Source organism: Fusarium pseudograminearum, chromosome 4 (assembly GCF_000303195.2).
Source record: "Fusarium pseudograminearum CS3096 chromosome 4, whole genome shotgun sequence".
Lineage (NCBI taxonomy): Eukaryota > Fungi > Ascomycota > Sordariomycetes > Hypocreales > Nectriaceae > Fusarium > Fusarium pseudograminearum.
In genome coordinates, this window is record NC_031954.1 from 6,933,189 (window position 1) to 6,951,238 (window position 18,050).

Below are 18,050 nucleotides of genomic sequence, written 5' to 3' on the forward strand. Positions count from 1 at the left end.
GCCATATAGACGAAATCATTAGTCCACTCTTAGGCCATACATACACTAAGAGTGATCTAATATTTATGTCAGCCACTAAATTAGTACTGGTTTTATTGCAACCCACCTGTCTACTACGTACAGAGTATCCGTACTCCGTGCTTGGCCTGATATAACCCCTGCGAGCAGAGGATACATCCACGATAACCATCTACTCGTTCGTTCGCTCTCTATATCAATTCCATGTCTCTTAATTATCCTGCTATCAAATGTCAGTGTCTCCTCGGGGTAGATCCGGGCCCTAGTTTAGTTTCCAAGCGTCGTTTTTCCAGATTCTAAAAATACAATTATGCATAGCAGCCTCACCCAGGTCATGCATGAAGCTCCCCCCTCACCTCAATCCCTACCACCCACCTGGCTATCTGGGCCAATTAACCCGGTTTCTGAGTGGACCAAGCGAAATGGGGGTTAATCTGCATTTCCATTTTGCCCACTTCTGAGACGTGAGAGGTCCAACTCCTTGAAGCACTACAACATGCTCTCACTCACAAGCTCCCCTACGTGTGATGGACATACTCACCGCATGTCAGTCATGTCGTGGATCTTCTCGCTAAGCATCATATCACGTCGCATCAGTATCACGGGCTAAGCCCCCGGGACGGATGGCTTCCGCTGTGGGATGCATCAGAATCATGCTGAGAGCCGAGCGCGATGCTCATCATAAACTTGTAGAGACAACATGTCGCACACCCCCACTATCATGAAGTTGGAAACACAAACAGCATGCAAGTATGGTAGTTTGGATATTTTGTTAACTATCAGAGAGTTGACTACCATCTCAGTCTCTCGGTATATGCAATGCCGTCACTGCTGTTGGTGCGGTCCTTTTCCATGAAGCAATCCCCCCAACTCCATTCCAATGCCATCAACTATTGTAAGTAATACAAACCCAAGAATAATAAACATGTAGCCTTTTCTTTTCCCTTTTATCTCAATCCCCATTACCAGTCGTTTAAATCGGTGATCCAGCCGCGCCTCCGGGGGCATTGTAGTTACCAAAACCTCCATGCTCAGCAGCGCCGTTGTCTGCCTTCATCGTGCCGTTAAGCAAAGGACACAATCTTGAGTAAAAAGTTAGTAAACTGTTTTGAAGAATGTGTCTTGTTTGGTTTAGTGTGTTCAGCGCCATCCCCTCCCGTTTCGCCATTTCGGTTTAGGATTCTGCTGCTCTCGTCGTATACGCTCGAGTTCACGCAGAGCACGCTTGCGTTCTGCTTCGAGATCTCGTTTCTCTTTGCGTTGGCGCTGCAATTTTTGTCTCTTCCGTCTCTCCGCAGCTTTCGCTTTTTGTTGCCGCTTGGCCTCAGCAGCGCGTGCCGCTCGTTTCTTCTCACGCAGCCGCTTGGCTCTGGCAGCTTGTCGCATGCGTAGCACTTCTCGTTTAGCGCGCTCTGTTTCTCTTTCAGCGGCTCGTCGCTCTTTGTCTTCTCGTTCGGCAGCAGCTTTGGCCTCGCGAGCTTGAACTTTTTCTTCGCGAGCCTTGTCCTTTTCGCACTGTTTTATAAGGATCTGCAACTGAGACTTTTTCGCTCGTTGTTTCTTTGTCGTCCCGTCGTCTGGAGTTCCATACCAATCATACGACACACAGGGAGGGGGGAGTGAAACAAAAGGAAGAACTGGTGAAGAAGGGGGGGTCATACTTCTTGTTGGTCTTGATATGGCCGACCTGGCCACAATTGGCACACTTGCGGGTGGTTCCAGTGGGGACTTTATCGCCATTGACACTGGGTGATCCGGCGTCGCCTGTGCTAGCCTTTTGGTGAAGCTCTTTCTGCTGCTCTCGAGCTTGTCGTCGGGCCTTGTTCTTCTCGAGTCGTTCCAGCTCCTTCTTAATTCTGCATAATCGTTAGTGATGATCAACACCGAGTCAAAGTAGAACATACCTAATGCCTGCAAGACGGTCATGGTCGGCATTACCCGTAGGGCGCGAGCTATAGATGCTGTTGATAGATATACGTAAGCTGGTGCTCTGAACTCCAATCCAACAATGTCCTTTTGTGAGCCAGGGGTGCCGACTCCGTATTGTCGTCGAGGTCGTCTAGCTACAACACCCCTGTTTCTTTGTCGATGGACTGTTGGGGCCGTATTGGGTGGGTGCACGTACTCTCTCGATTCAAGGTCCGCCTCTGTTCGCCGTTTCATATACTGCGAAATCACTACCGGATCGTGAACGATTTCGATTCGGCTCTGCGTGCTGCCATCGGGCATTCGGAAATCTCGAGTGATGCGGATAGTGCGTTTCTGTTGTCGACTTGCGGAAGTCAAACCACTAATTTGGCTGGTACCGTCGTCGAACTGTGCTGGGGTCATGGCTGATTGAACATTAAATCTGTCGTCTTCATCTTCGGTCACGGCGACGTCCTTATCATCGTGCTCCTGGCCGTCTGACAGAGTTGTCTTTTGCTTCTCCCAAATTTCTTTAATACCTTCCTCATACATTGCTTGCTGTTTCTTGACGTTGTATGCGTGGCCACCATTAGCTCGCTTCTCACGCTCCATCGCATCTGCAGACGTAGCCAGAGGTCCTTGAACTGCCTCAATATATCCTCCCTTCATGGAAGTACGAATGAAAGAGAAACCAAGACCGTGACCTGTCGGATCTCCTTCACCGTGAAGTTGTAGCATGGCTTTTTGAGCACATGCGTCGATGAATGCCTTGGTCGTTTTCCATGGCGCCATCTTGTCAGCGAGGGTTTCTTCCTGCTTCTCCTGCTGCTTTTTGGCACCACCCTTGGCGACCTTGCTCCCCTCATCATCGACATCCTCTTCCTCGCCTTCGGCATCGTTGTTCTGGACATCCTCATCGAGGGAGGCATTTCGAGGGTCGTAGCCAGCATCTTCGAGTTCCTTGATACCCAGCTGCATGGCATCAAGAAGACAAACCTCTTCAGGTTTGATCATGGACCGTATCGCGCTCTCATCGGGCAGTATCTCCCCAGGCTTCAGTCGCCACATACCCTTCTCACCGCTGTCTCTGTCATACTGGAGGAATTCCTTTAGCTTTTGACGATTCTGAGTATCGGTGGAGTCGGCGATATGCTTGGTAATATCGGAGAGTTGACAATTGTCGGTGTCGCTGTGTCTAATCATACGGAAAGCGAGCATCTTCATCCTGTTTTTCGAAGCGTTGGTAACCTTGCGACTGTGTGGGCCCGGAACCTCCACGGAGGGGAATTGTTGTCCAACAACATAAAGGTGGTCAATTTTGTGTAGAAACCACCTAGAACCGTTTTCTCCAGTGGTGCTGCGAACAACGAGAAAGTCGCTACCTCTTGGGTTATGTTTGAAAACGGGAGCTCGGTACATCTCATTGTGTAATGTTGGGACAGTCTCTCCAGGGTCGACTGTACCAAACAGAGAGAAAGGTGAACGATCTTCGGGAAGAAGCATGCGATACTCTCCCAGATCCTGTTTGGGCAGTTGCTCGTCCTCAGTGGTGTCTTTTCGGCGGTAATAATTGATCAAGCGGTTGCCCATACCAAAACTACTGAGTACTCGTGGACGCTGCTCACAATATTCGTAGAGAACAGCAGTGGAGTTGTCGTTGATACTCAAATCCTTGGACTTGAGGAAGACCTCGTGTGCTTTGCCCTTCATCATCTTGCGCTTGTGGTGTGTAGGTTTGTCAAACTTGATAATATGGCCAGCAAATTTCTTGTACCTGAAACGAGGACGATGGTACTCATCAGTTGTGCCGCCAAGCTTAACCTTGTAGTAAGGCCATGAGAGCTTGATAGCAGGCATACTATGCTCGACAGAGATATTGCCGAGTGTAGCACGGACCTTGCTCTGGTGGTTCTCTTTCAAAGCCTCGTATGCCTCGTCGTTAGAAATATTGAATCGGTTAGCAACACCCCTTCCGAGGTTACCATTTGCCATGCGCGTCAGCTTATTGTCTGTGCGAGGTCGCTTTGCGTTTCGTTGAAGCTCCTGAGTTTCGATGAGCAAGTAAGGATCGCTCATGTCCAGTTGAACACGCTTAGCACCTCTGCGGGTTGCGTCTTCGAAGTTGTCGAATGAAGGGGCGGCGTAGCGGGGGATTTCGGGGAGGCCAAGCTTGAGCGTCTTGCGTTTCTTTGGTCGTGGTGGTCCATCGTCGCCGAGGTCCATCAGAAACTCTGCATCCCATTCGTCATCTTGCTCCTCGAACGATCGCTTTTGTGCTTGCTGCTTCTCTTGCTCGGCAGATTGTCGGGCCTCGAATTCAGCTTCAACTATGGCAATATGACTGCCCCAATCTTCGCAGGCGAGTTCAATATCGCGAAGGCTAAAACCAGCGACTGTTTCGGAATCGGAGTCTTGGTCGAGATCGAACTGGATGTTATCCTGAGCTTCATCTTGTTCGTCAAGGCCACAGTAAACGAGGCCTCTCTCCTCTGCCTGCCTGGCTTTGCGACTAATGGTCGCAGTGCCGGGGATGCGAAAGAGTTTCTCTTGATCGGGAGCGAGTTCGAGAGTAAGCTTGCTAGTGACGAGTTTCTTTGGCTTTTTTGTGGGCTTCTTCTCCTTCCAGGTTGCTTTTTTAGCAGGAAGGAGTTCGCTCCATGTCAGAACATGCCCCTTCTTGTAGGCAGGCCATGTGGCTTTGAGTAGGTCTTCGACAGTTTCGGCGGGGGCAGGGATGTCGGGGTCTTGGTTGTCGAGATGAGGTTCGGGGTCAAAATTGATTCCAGGAAAACTCAGGCCGACATCGGTAGGTTGGGTATCGTCGCCAGTGTCGGTATCGCGAACGTGAGGCGCAGGAGAGGAAGGGCCAAGAATGGGATCAGGCGAGGACGGACCCTCTCCAAACAGGTCATCTGCATCATTACTAGTGCCTCCATCATCTGTGAGTCCAGGCATCTCCATGGAGACGCCAGCACTGGGCTCCTCGTCGGGTAAATCATCGTCGCTGATGTCCTCGAAGTCTTCGGCATCGTCGGCCTTGCCCGTCTGGTCGAATTCTACAGCATCGAAATTGATGCCAGCACCGCCAGTATCTTGTGAATCTCCGAGGAGCTTTGCGATTTCACGGTCATCGGCGGCATCTTGGGCTTTCCATTCAGTTTCGTCAAAGGAGGAGAAATCGTTTGGGTTTTCGTTTTCTTGGGCCATGATCGCGGTGTCGCAACAGTTCGTGTCCGATCGCTTTGGGGCGGCGGCAGTTTTACGAGTCTTGTATCATAATTTTCTCGCGTTTCCGGTGACCGCGCGTCGGTCGGATGCTCGCGGGCGGCGTGGAAAGATGCTTCGTGAATTCGTGATGGAAATTTGTTGTCTCTAGTTTGATCACGGTTGCTTTCTCGAGGAGAGCTGCTGAGGAGGAGCGTGTTGCCAGCCAATCAAAGTAAATGGTCTGTGCGGGTATTTCGAGGTGGGGCAACCTGCATCTGGCTCCTCTTGACTTATCTTATAAATTGTTCTTCACGACAATGAGGCAATAGCATTTTCTTCTTTCTTAAGCGTTTTTGTTGGAAAACCTTGAAAAGAAAATTTTATGTAACTTCTATCAGCACGGATGATGTTGTGTTTTTATAGAACGATATGCTGCAAGACTATTCTGTGATTCACTCATGCGACTGAGGCACTCGAGCCAAATTTCACGTTAAAGATGGGACTCTTTCATCCCAACGAGGAATTATCAAGGTAGGCAGGTCAATAGTCTATTGATAAAGATACACTACCGGTCGTCTGACCATAGCATACTCTTTTCTATAAGCCAGTAGGATTAAGTAAACTCTTATAAGTATATAGATACCCTGCTTGATAATTCTGTGCACCAGCAGGTTTCCCAACATTGCATCGTGTCTATATTCCTAACATGACCCTTATTCGCACTGGCCTACAGATTAGATATTCACTGACCTGGAATGCTTAACCCTTACTTTCTTATCTGTTCTGTTGAAACTCTCCTCAAAATTCGTACCATCTTGGTTACCCTGCACTTGATCGTTTTTCTAAGCAGCCTGCCAGCCTGCTTTGACGTGTCTTTAGTGTTTAAGAGATCAAGTACCTTAAAATATCGTTTCATAGAATAATAGTATTGTGTCAAGTGATGTAATGTTTTCTTGTAGCCAATAAATAGTGATGAATGCTAAGCCAATGTGTGTTATTGAAGATGGACAAGCAATGACAATCAACGCGAAACAAACAAGAACTTTTGTGTGGTTTTTGAGCAATCTAGAGAGCAACTATTATCTTTAATAGAGATAAAAGTGTGATCTGCGATGAAAGCCGTGCCTAGTATGCCATACATACTTTTCCTCTCTGCTTTACTTAGGTAGTTTGACAGTCCTATTCATGGCTAGAGGCAAATGAACTTGTCGTATTAAAAAGAAAGCAAAGCGAAGAACGCACCGCCTCAAGTTTGGTTATAAAACAGACTATATCTTGAATATACTCTCATGTTCAATTGCAAAAGCAAAAGAGGTATGGTTAGAAAAAGTGTCGCTATACTGGTAGATACCCACAAAGAAATGTTTAGCTACTACCTACTATTTACAATCACAGTCCCTATGTGATCAAACAAAGCCCTGTCACTGACACCCGTAGACCTGTCCTGACACTGATAGGACTATCATCTTGCTTTGGCCAAGTCAACTCCCAAGGAAATTGCACCGTATCCGGGCCGAGTATCTTGCATGCACCTCATGCCTCGTCCCCCATCAAGCAAACTCCAGTCCGAACCCTCAGTCTTTGCAAAACGCCCAGATCCACATAATAAAGAAACCATACAGAGTACTGATTGCCCTAATAATCTGGGGTAAACTCGCTACCACCCAGAGTAACAACCGCGCCATACTCTGAAAAAGATAGTGCTCACGATGTGGAGATGACTTCTTCATGACCCTAGACACAGACACCACTCTGCCACCCTCTTATGTTTCAAAGTCTCCATACCGTGCCACTTGCACAGCCGAGTTTGCCTTGGCAGATGCCAATTTCACACGAGGTATCCCTGCTCGAGACCCTCTTGGGCGCGAATCTCCCGCAATCTGGGGAAAACACACCATCGTGAGATGTGGAGGGTTAGCGTAGGCGTCTCAAGCCATGTGAGATCTGGGGTATGCTAATGTCCATTTCGTGGGGAGATGGGACTCTCAGGGGCGTATTTGGTTCTCAGGTTAACCGATTGAAGGATAAGCTGAATGCTCCACGGAAAGGCTGGCTTTGATCTAGGACCTTGGTCTTTGCGCTCCACTACCAAGCTCTGCATGGGAGAAGGCAAGTTTAGCCTACAAACTTCTCCAACGATAGCAATAACCAGAGATAGAGATATGGTTCTTGACCTATCTCGGTAGTATCGCCGTGAGGTGGTAGACGCGTTGCATGCGGAGTTGATGGAGGTTTCTCGGGATGGCGTTAACCAGGCGTCTCGCTTGTCATTCAGGCACCTTATTATTGCGGCTGTGACTGTTGCTATCGTGAATATAAGACTAGCTTGCACTATCATGAGATATGCTGAAGGGATATCCATGGTAACGGAGTCTGTGCCGTTAGCCCGCCGTCGCCCCGGGGAAGAGGCAAAACTCGCCAGTTCTTACCCATCTGCGATGGCAGGATATCTACGACGTTGATTCTGAAAAGTAATTTCTACAGCTTCAGCTTAAGGGGGCGATGAAGCTCGGGCTGCTGAATGGGTTGCAGCACAGATCAAAAGAGCAACAAAGACCAATAACACGCAACCACCATGCCACAGTACATGCGATTCATAGTTGAGTGAGGGGAAATCATGCTATTGTAGCGATTTAAGCCAAATGAGGGTGTTTAGCACGGAAACGTACCGACAAGGGGATTGAAGTCAGGAGAGGCATGGCATTATTTGCGACTGGTTTTAATCGCAACGGCATTCCGTTACCGTTGAGGCTGAATTTAAATATGTCGTGCAGCTAATTGGTCATGGACGATTCTGTCAACGTCCGCCATAAACGCCCGCATATGCTCTTGCGGGAGATCATCAGCATCACCACTGTTTACAGCTCTGGAAGCTGCAGGAAGAAATCCTGCGGGTGAGGGAGTGCCGTGTTGGAGTAGAGATGTCCAACTACCACGTGGGAGATATCACACCTCCCTGTTTAGGCAAAGAGGATGTAGTCTAACAGCGGCGTAGTACGGGGATCGGGTGAGATTCCGATCATGTGATCCGAGAACAATGCGGCATATTGAGAACCAGCATGAGATGATGTCTTGTTGAATAAACACTGATGTTCTTATCTATCTTGCAATGTAGTCATGGTTTCATATATCTTTTGAGCTGGCCGAGGAAGCGTAACTTATCTTTGTATTGTTGGCGATTTAAGGGGGCATGTCCGAGATAAGTTTGGAGGCTTGTAGCTAATATTGAGGCTCAAGATAGCCACATGATTCCCGATTGGACATTGTTTCGTGATGGAAGCCATGTTCGAGGGATTTACATGGGACGGTCGATACCAGAGATACTGTTCTGACAGGCTAGATGGACCCTCTCAACTGTCGTACCATCGACCCCTTGCAGAGATGGCAATTAGAGTACACTATCCAAAGGATACGATGATGATGATGGATGCGTCGTTTATTGTTGCCTGTTTTGTTTGACGTGCGTAAAGGTACGTAGATAATCCCAGGACGACGGATGGGCTAGACTCTGCAACTATACCACTTACAGCGAACCGGTTGCTGAGCAAAGCAGCATGTAATGATGAATTCGCCGCGGTATGATTGATTCACTTTGGTCAGTTGACTAGCTGAAGTTTACAAATACGATCATGGTCGAGTAATTGCCACTGTCGAGAGCAAACAAAGTTTCCTTTCTTTGCGGCTGGAAGCAAGCCGAGAAATCACGGTACATTGTTTGTGTTTGCTTGTTCCAGTTGATCGCCGCGTAGCTAGCCAAGAGCTTCTAGATGTTTGTAATGGATGGATTCGATTGGAGTCTTTTGGGGAAGAAGAGGGTGTGGAGCTGCGGAGAATCCGTGAGGAGAGGGTGAGGGCGCGTATGAGGAGAGCAGAGCGTGGGAGCGAGGCAATCGCGGTACATGCACTGCAAGCTTAGTGACTTGCGGGGATCGGCGTGTGTTGGTCTGGATGTTGGTTGAAGAGGCAGATAACAGAGACATGTTAATTCTTTTGGTGCGACATACTAGGTGAGCGATTTTAAGCCCTTGTCGACTTGAACGTCATAGTATCGATCACTGATTAACTGCTAGATAACAAGACCCATTTAACTTGTGTCGCTTAGTAGGTAGATAGTAGATACTAACGTTGGTGAATAGATATGTGGTTGTCCCCGTTATCGTGGCTTTAATTCTTCATAGTCGATTGATCACTTTGTTTGCCTCTCTCACATGCCCAACGCCTCAATATTACAGTTCGTTAGTGCAACTCCCCAACGCTGGCCCAGACTTGAACTGGACAGAACTAGCATGCTTACGGGCATAGTTATCGGTATCGGGGCATTGACTTTAATGGTCGGCGACGTAGCCTGTACTACCCCAGAACTTCAATAATCAAGTCTGTGACCTTGTATTGGGAACCAATTACACTCGAGTCGCACCCACCCATTATACGCGATCAATCCAGTGCCGAATTCCTCTGTTCTCCCACCTGAAGAGCAGGGGACTTGGTGAAATGCAGTTAGTGAATAAATTAGTGAATGCAGCCTAACTCGGGCCCACCGAACTACCCATATCACCAAGAGCTTCCCCGTGGGGAAGGACCCTCACCTTCGTCACTCTCTCCACTCAGCATCCGATCGAACTTGACACTATCACCAACAGAGTCTAAGCTTGTCTTAACTGCAAGGGCCTGGACCATCAACTTGATGCAGTGGTCGGAACGCTAGACAGGCCAGGCCAGGCCAGTCGAGATAAGCTCTCTCTTTCTCTCTCTACCCAACAACCATGATTGTATTTGTACATTCGGGATTGCTATCTACGTCTCCTACTTGATACGACTATTTAACACGTCGTATTTCCTCTCCATTCCTTGTCTCATTTCTCTTTCCTCAGACCATTGTCTCCATTAACCTCTTTCCTCTTCTCTTCTCCCTTCCCCTCCATCTCTTCTCCATCACACTTCACAATGTCAGACGACGAAAAGAGAAGACACTCAGCCTCCAAAGGCAGCGCCGTCGCAGGCGACCATGCCAGCATTCAGTATGGTATCGACGATAGCATGGGCCATCTCCACAGACGACTCAACAACCGTCAGATCCAGCTTATCGCCGCTGGTGGCTCCATCGGAACAGCCCTCTTCATCTCCATCGGTGGAGGTCTCGCCAAAGGTGGCCCAGGCAGTCTCCTTATCGCCTACAGCCTCTACTCTATTGTCCTTGCCCTCGTCAACAACTCCATCGCCGAGATGAACACATACATGCCCGTCGCTGGTGGATTCGTTCGCCTGGCTGGCTACTGGGTTGACGATGCCCTTGGTTTCCTCGCTGGTTGGAACTTCTTCCTCTACGAGGCTCTTATTATTCCATTCGAGATTACTGCCCTGACTTCAGTTATTTCCTTCTGGAACGCTGACGCTCTCAACCCTGGCCCAACCGCTGGTATCTGCGCTGCAGTCATCATCTGCTACGGGTAAGTCCATATCATCGAATCGAGCGCCCATTACCAGTTAATACTAACCATATTCTTTAGTCTCCTCAACGTCCTTGCCGTCCGCTTCTATGGTGAATCCGAGTTTTGGCTCTCAGGTGGAAAGCTCGTACTCATATTCCTCCTCTTTGCCTTTACTTTCGTCACTATGTGCGGTGGTAACCCCCAACACGATGCCTACGGCTTCCGACACTTTTCTAACCCCGGCTCCTTCGCTACATACCTCAGCCAAGGTGACAAGGGTCGTTTTGAAGGCTTCCTCGCCGCTCTCTTCAGCGCCTCATTCACTGTTGTAGGCCCCGAGTATATCTCCATGGTCTCTGCCGAGGCCCAGCGCCCTACTTTTACCATCAAGAGCGCCTTCAAGACTGTCTACTACCGATTCTGCATCTTCTTTGTCGTTGGTGCTTTGGCTGTTGGTATCTGCTGTGCTTACAACGACCCTCTCCTCGTTGACATCTACTTTGGTGCTGGTGGCACTGGCAACGCTGCTTCGTCTCCCTATGTCATTGCCATGACCAATCTCGGTGTCAAGGGCCTACCTCACTTTGTCAATTTCCTGATCCTCACCTCCATCTTCTCTGCCGGTAACACATATACCTACTGTGCTACTCGCGCCCTCTACTCGCTTTCCCTTGAAGGCCGCGCTCCTCAATTCCTGAGATACTGCAATAAGTCCGGTATCCCTGTTTACTGCTTCTGTGTTACCATGCTGTTCCCCTTCCTCTCCTTCCTCCAGGTCGCCAATGGCTCCGCCAAGGTCCTTGGATGGTTGATCAGCATTGTCACTGGTGGCGGTCTCATCACCTTTATGATTATGAACATTACCTTTATCAACTACCACCGCGCTTGTGTTGCCCAGGGCGTCAACCGAAAGACCGAGCGTCCCTACTACGGCTACTTCCAGCCCTACGGTGCCTACATCGCTCTGGTCATCCAGTTCGTCATCGTCCTCACCTACGGATACTACGCTTTCCGACCCAAGTTTGACGTTGAGGTCTTCTTCCAGAACTACTCCATGCAGATCCTGGCTGTCCTTCTCTTCGCTTTTTGGAAGGTCTTCAAGAAGACCAAGTACATCCGACCCCACGAGGTTGACCTGATCTGGGAGCGACCCCAAATTGAGGCTTACGAGGCGACCTTTACCGAGCCTCCTGTTGGATTCTGGACTGAGATGGGCCAGCTGTGCATGCCTTGCTTCTTCAAGAAGACAAAGAGATCCTCACATGTTTAGGACGTTTCGCGGCTGCTTTTGTTTCAGCAGGACTATGACTGAATGATATATATGCGAATATTACAATTTAATTATGAACCAAACCTACTTCTGCCTCCATTTCGTGTGACTGTGGAACAAGACAGATGAATGCCCATATGCTTCGGTCGAGATGTTTCAGAGTCGTGCAAATATTAACCTTCTCTATCACCACTACCCACACCTTTAAGTCAACTCTCTACTGCCGTCGGCTGCGCAAAAGATCATCCAAGACCTTACCAATAGCCAACACCTTCTCCTCTTCCACGTTCCTTCCAATAATCTGGATATCCACTGGTAGTCGATTCTGCACCATATCATTCTTGTTTTCCTCCCAAAGGTTCTTGTTCCAGGCATCCATGTCATTCCGCGGTTCGTAATCCATCGTCGCTTCAAGATCACCAGGCTCAACCCTCCCAGCTGGTATAACCAAAGCTGTATAGTCTAGTAGATTCCAGACTTTAGTGTACCCGACCCATTTGATGCTATTGTGCGGTGCCGCTGCGTGAGGTAAAGTCGGAGTTATGAGAGCATCGATAACTCTACCGGTCTTTGACGATATGGCCTTGTTCCACTTTTCGAGATAGGCCTGTTGGAGCTGTCGCTTGCGTTTGTTGAGTTGCCAATACTCAAACACAGAGATAGGTTTTCCACGATCGATGAGTCTTTTGACAGCGGGAATAAATGGTTCACCTCCTGCTTCCACATCGCGACGGATATCCTCGCATCCGTCGACAGTGAAGTAGGCATCCATGACTTCTATGCACTCGGCGTGGAAATCTGGCTTCCACTCGATGACTTCGTGGCCGCCAGCTTCAAGTGTTGCAACAGCTTCTTCGATCATCCTTGCGATAGTGGGGTGAGGTTTCACAACTCCGTCATCACGAATGACGCCAATCGTCAGCTTGCGCTTTAGAATATCGTCATAGGCGTTTTGGCGCCAGGGTATAGGGATACTGCGACAGTCTTGGGTCCACGGTTCCTGGAGTATGATAGCCTTTGTTATATCGTGGATGGATGGCATGGAGCGCGCAAGTGGCCCGATTGATGAAGGAACATGTTCTTGTCCGTCGGTGGAGACTGGTACACCGGCATAAGGTAGTCGGGAGCTCTAGATAGTGTCAGTTTGAACAGATAGGATGATGGGAGACGTACACTTGGCTTGAAGCCGTAAAGACCCATGATGTGACATGGCATGCGAATACTTCCACCCAAGTCTGTGCCGAACCCTACGATGCTTCCGCGAGAATGCACAAGTGCCGATTCACCACCCGACGAGCCTCCAGGAGTGTACCCAGGGATGATGGGGTTTTCCGTCAGGCCCCAAAGAGGGTTTTCAGTCTCAGCCCACTGATTCCGTCAGCTACTATCACTACTGTAGAATAAATTTGCTTACCATGATGCTTTGCGGAAGGTTTGTCTTGCAAATTATGACTGCGCCCAACCTTTTGAGTATGTTGACTAATACTGCATCTTCAGAAGCTGGATTGAAGGACCTGGCTGTGTAGCCAAGAGTAGTATCGTGGCCTTTGACGTTGAATTGATCTTTCAAGCTGATGGGGATTCCGTGAAGTGGTCCTTTGGTCTTTCCTTCGGCGGTGTAGTATGCATCAAGTTCTCGAGCTTGGGCTAGAGCGTCTTTGAAGAGAATCTCTGTGAGGCTTATGACAGGTGATGAACAAGGTTGCCAGGAATGAGTAGATTAATGAGACTTACCAGTTTGTCTATTATTTTGTAAGTAAGGTACTCATTAGTATCGTTTATGGTCAAGGGTCTTACTCGTGTGTGTGCTTGGATGGCACTTGAACGTAACCACGTCAACATTTATGACAAAGACGTGATAGACAAACTTACCGTGAGATGTAAGCCTTGGTGACATCCTCGCTTGAGTATTTCCCTTGCTCTATTTCTTTGGCAAGGTGAGTAAGGTCGTCAATGCCTGTGATAGAGTTGTAGTACTCTATCTTGTCATCGACATCGGTCAGTTCGGCCAAGTTGAAGGCCGAAATGGCGTGTGTCTGTTGCTGTCGCTTTTCAGCAACAACCTCTTCCCAATTTCTCGATGCCATATTTAATTTGATTGGGGATTTATTAAGTCTAGAATGTGATGTGAATGAGGTTATGTATAGTCTTATATAAACATGGGTGACCCCGCATAATCACGCCCTATACTCTGCACTGATACGGACTTCGGTTGCCAGACCCGATATCAGACCCGATGCGAAACCCGACGCAACGATGAATCGAACTGAGCACCTTTTGCACAGATCTTTAAAGTAATACGACTTTCAGGTCAATCTGCTGTTTGCACAAAATTCTATCCCACTCGATGATATATCCTTGGGTTAGGTACATGGCTGTTTCTTTGACCAATCTCTGTATATTGCGTCACCAGGAATAGATCACAATTGAGGACAGGAAATGATTCAAATGACGGGTTGCGAGATCCATGGCGACTATGTCATTGGGATTCCATATCCCCTCACCACCCATTTTGTCGAAATTGTTTGTCCAGTAGACCGGAGGTTTGACCTTGTCCAGCTGGTTAGTCATGTACGTGCCTCGCCTGGTGTCAATAATAAGACTTACATCGGTGATTGTGACGCGACCATCGAATTCTTCAGCATACTTCCAGATCTCGTCCATGTTGTGTATTGATCTGTATCTGCAAAGTGATAATAAGCTAAGTTGCAGTGCAAAATTTGGTCTAAGATATTGAGCTTCTTTGGGAGGTCGAGTTGTCAATGAGTCCCTATGGGGAGGTTCTTATAATTATGCCATGCCCATGAATAAAAGTTTTTGACGTCAGAATAGATCGAGACCTGCAGTACATGACAGCTGAATAAGGGTCGAGTCTAGTACAATTGGGTATATATTTGTAAATCATCAAGCGCAACGACAAAGCGTGCATGCAAAATTCGAAAGCGAGCCAGTACCATCCTCCAAGTGTCTCAGCTGGAAAGCTGAACTTGGAGCCACGATTGCTTGCCGTTCACTAAATAAGACAAGATTTAGCCACCGATGTACGATAAACCAAGGACTTGGTCTCTTTGACAGATAAACTGAATATTCCCTAGCCTATACTGTCTCTGGTTGTGTTTCTTTCCCAAGGCAGCTACATATCTGAATGAACCATAAGTTTTGAGGCCTCGTTGGGCTCATCAATATGCGTCATTAGCAAGCAAGTCATGGGCAAATGAGAGGAAGAACTTCTAATGCAGCGATTCTGTCTTGGGAATTTAAATATCTTCAAAGCCCAACTCAATGCATTCAAGTTCATGACCTGTATTAACCATCACTCATGATACCGCATTCGATGTTGAAAGTGCATCAGAGCCTTACTAAGGGCGGGCAGACGGATGGTTCCGCCTACTAACTTAGCACCGTTGATGCCGATTGCCGATAACTGCTAATTTGCAATGCATAATGACGTCCATGACTATGTACTATCACCAAAAGATGATCAAATCTAATAAATGGATGGCTGATTTGGTGATGTTAAAGTTGATATCTATAGGTATGTGTGCAAGTGTTGATAGTTTCAATTTGAAACAAAGTTGCACGACAACAGGGCGGCAAGTAGTAAACAACTGGGAGTTGGAATCAACGCAGTGCTGCATCTGGATTTCACGAGAGGACTATCACCATCGGATGTGGAATAGGCCGTCTTACAAGACAACGCCTCGACCTCTTTCTATCCGAGATATCCGAGTCTGTTTTTATAACAAGAAGCTTCCTCTGATAAGATATTAATCACTTACATATTTATCATTTTCAACCATGTCTTCACTCAAAGTATTAATCTGCGGAGGTGGCTGTGCTGGACCAGCCCTAGCCTTTTGGCTCGCCCGTCTTGGTCACAGAGTAACCATTGTCGAAAGGTTCCCAGCTCTAAGGGCAACAGGTGCTCAAATCGACCTTCGCGAGCAGGGCATTCAAACAGTCAAGCGCATGGGCCTTGACGATGCAGTTCGTTCAAAATTGGTCGACGAAGCCGGTGTGGGAATTGTTGATTCGAGCGGTCGAGTCATAGCTACTATTCTCGCCAACAAATCAGGCAAAGGTGCTCAATCTGTCACATCTGAGTATGAAATCATGAGAGGCGATCTTGTTAGGATTCTTTATGATGCAACCAAGAACGACGTGGAGTACATCTTTGGCAAAACTGTTGAAAGTTTCGAGCAGGATGAGAAGCAAGTTCTTGCTTATTTCTCAGATGGTACATCGGACACGTTCGATTTTCTAGTTGGAGCAGACGGCCAAGGTTCAAGGATTCGAAGAGCAATTAACCCACCAAACACTCCAGATCCTTATCGACAACTTGGTCTTCACATGGCGTACTATTTCATCCCACGGATGGAGGGCGACACCAACATTCGCAGAACATATTCAGCTTCAGAGGGCAGAATGATCTTTCGTCGAACCCACAACTCAACTGAAACACAAGTCTATCTCATCCTTAAAGACGACTCGCCTGAAACATGCAGCATTCACAAGGGCACGGTCGAGCAGCAGAAAGAATTCTGGTCATCGAGGTTCCGAAACGCTGGATGGCAGATCGACCGTTTCCTCGAGGGCATGAAAACTACCGAAAACTTTTACTCACAAGAGGTAGTTCAAGTTCAGACTGATACTTGGCACAAAGGCCGCGTGGTGCTCCTCGGAGACGCAGCTCACTGCCCTTCTCCCTTTAGCGGCATGGGAACTACAGCCAGTTTCGTTGGTGCGTACGTCTTGGCAGGAGAAATAAGTCGGAATCCGGATAATTTGTCGTTGACGTTTGAAAACTACGACAAGGCGCTGCGGCCGTTCATCGATGAGGTGCAGAACGTCAAGCTCACTCTCATAAAGCTGTTTATACCTGATACGCAGTTGGGTGTGGCCATTCTTCAGTGGTTTGCTTGGATTGTATGTCTTTTGCGGGTTCCATATTTGGTTTCGAGGTTTTCGAGTGAGGAGAAAGGAGGATGGCCGCTACCTGATTATCCTGAGCTCAGTAGAAGTAAGTGAGCTTTATGTGTGATACATGGGAGACTGGAGAATCTTCACTTCATCTTGTTAATAGCTCTTCTCGGTTGTGTTATATCTGTAATTGATATTTCAACGAGGCTTTGGGCACTTGGTGGTCATTCTTTCATTCAATAGTCAATTGATCTTGTTGATAATCTATTGGGGAACCTCGACGTCCTTGCTAGTATCAAGCTCCTCAAATCGTCGCAAGTCCATGGGCTTCTCAAGAAGAGGGATGACGTAAGGGTCGAAAGTCTGCCAGTAAGGGTTCTCGAGGTGGTACTTTTGGCTCTGTAAACATAGTCAGCATTTCAACCCATTGGCTCCTGTGAAGAAAGAGAATAAACGTACGCTCTCCTGCTCGTATCGCTCGACAATGGTAAAGGCGCGCTTGTCAGAGGTGGACTGCATAACGTGCCACGAGAGGGTCTCCTTGTCCTGGGAGTAGACGCGGCTAGCCTCAATCAGCTTGGCGGTGAGCTTCTTGAGGGACTCCTCATCGTCCTTGGCGTAGAGGTGAACAACGATTGTGTAGACCATTTTGATTTGAGGGGATTGTGAGTGATCTGTGTGGGTATATTGTGGTGTTGATGGTTGTTGAGGAGGGGTTGAGGCTATATTGATTTTATGGTTCTGGCTAGAAGTGGGGATCATGTGATATCTCCACTGATGACGATGATGCGCGTTTGCCGCTGTCAAGTTATGGAATATTTTATTTTGATTCTGTGTACTATCGATACTTTTGAGATATATAACGGTTAAAAGGGTACCATGCTTGGGAAGTTGGTGGTGTTGTAGTCACAAGTCTAGGGTACGAGATCTCTAACGGGATGATTGAGAACACAAGAAAAGGAACCCGGCTTCTAGAATACTGTCATATGGAGTAATTCGCATGGTTGAAAGAGGAGAAATAAACTGCTTCTTAAGCTTATCTAAGGATGATAGATGACCCAGGCTGTTGGTAGTCGGTCAAGTTATCTGTCACTGCCCGTGTAACAGTGCCGTTATTACAGTTGCGGAGTATCTCAACGTTTGCCACATGGACATGATGATCTTGGAGTTTCTCTGCTACTCCATCTATTGATACATCGGATTCGCCGAGTAAAACGCCTTGTGACGGTATAACTATATCCAGTCATATCAACTCGTTGTCAAGCTTCATGAACTGCCGTTGATGTTTTGAAAAACTA

General features: G+C 47.8%; 6 protein-coding genes across 6 annotated transcripts; 2 read left to right on the top strand and 4 right to left on the bottom strand.

Annotated features, from left to right (window-relative positions):
* Window positions 1–1,158: 1,158 nt before the first annotated feature.
* Window positions 1,159–5,133, bottom strand: FPSE_10230 (uncharacterized protein; the record flags this gene model as incomplete). The annotated part of the gene is made up of 4 exons (XM_009263347.1): window positions 1,159–1,595; window positions 1,657–1,874; window positions 1,923–1,979; window positions 2,144–5,133. The coding sequence occupies 4 exons, from the start codon at window positions 5,131–5,133 to the stop codon at window positions 1,159–1,161; spliced, it is 3,702 nt and encodes a 1,233-aa protein (XP_009261622.1).
* A 4,944-nt stretch (window positions 5,134–10,077) lies between these two features.
* Window positions 10,078–11,832, top strand: FPSE_10229 (uncharacterized protein; the record flags this gene model as incomplete). Its single annotated transcript, XM_009263346.1, has 2 exons — window positions 10,078–10,580; window positions 10,641–11,832. The coding sequence occupies 2 exons, from the start codon at window positions 10,078–10,080 to the stop codon at window positions 11,830–11,832; spliced, it is 1,695 nt and encodes a 564-aa protein (XP_009261621.1).
* Window positions 11,833–12,049: 217 nt separating this feature from the next.
* FPSE_10228 (uncharacterized protein) lies at window positions 12,050–13,919 on the bottom strand (the record flags this gene model as incomplete). Its single annotated transcript, XM_009263345.1, has 6 exons — window positions 12,050–12,961; window positions 13,006–13,200; window positions 13,247–13,511; window positions 13,567–13,574; window positions 13,630–13,651; window positions 13,705–13,919. The coding sequence occupies 6 exons, from the start codon at window positions 13,917–13,919 to the stop codon at window positions 12,050–12,052; spliced, it is 1,617 nt and encodes a 538-aa protein (XP_009261620.1).
* Window positions 13,920–14,238: 319 nt separating this feature from the next.
* Window positions 14,239–14,496, bottom strand: FPSE_10227 (uncharacterized protein; the record flags this gene model as incomplete). Its single annotated transcript, XM_009263344.1, has 2 exons — window positions 14,239–14,382; window positions 14,440–14,496. The coding sequence occupies 2 exons, from the start codon at window positions 14,494–14,496 to the stop codon at window positions 14,239–14,241; spliced, it is 201 nt and encodes a 66-aa protein (XP_009261619.1).
* Window positions 14,497–15,630: 1,134 nt separating this feature from the next.
* Window positions 15,631–16,860, top strand: FPSE_10226 (uncharacterized protein; the record flags this gene model as incomplete). Its single annotated transcript, XM_009263343.1, has 1 exon — window positions 15,631–16,860. The coding sequence occupies one exon, from the start codon at window positions 15,631–15,633 to the stop codon at window positions 16,858–16,860; it is 1,230 nt and encodes a 409-aa protein (XP_009261618.1).
* A 156-nt stretch (window positions 16,861–17,016) lies between these two features.
* Window positions 17,017–17,400, bottom strand: FPSE_10225 (uncharacterized protein; the record flags this gene model as incomplete). Its single annotated transcript, XM_009263342.1, has 2 exons — window positions 17,017–17,151; window positions 17,212–17,400. 2 exons carry the CDS (start codon window positions 17,398–17,400, stop codon window positions 17,017–17,019), a joined length of 324 nt encoding a protein of 107 aa, XP_009261617.1.
* Window positions 17,401–18,050: the final 650 nt, after the last annotated feature.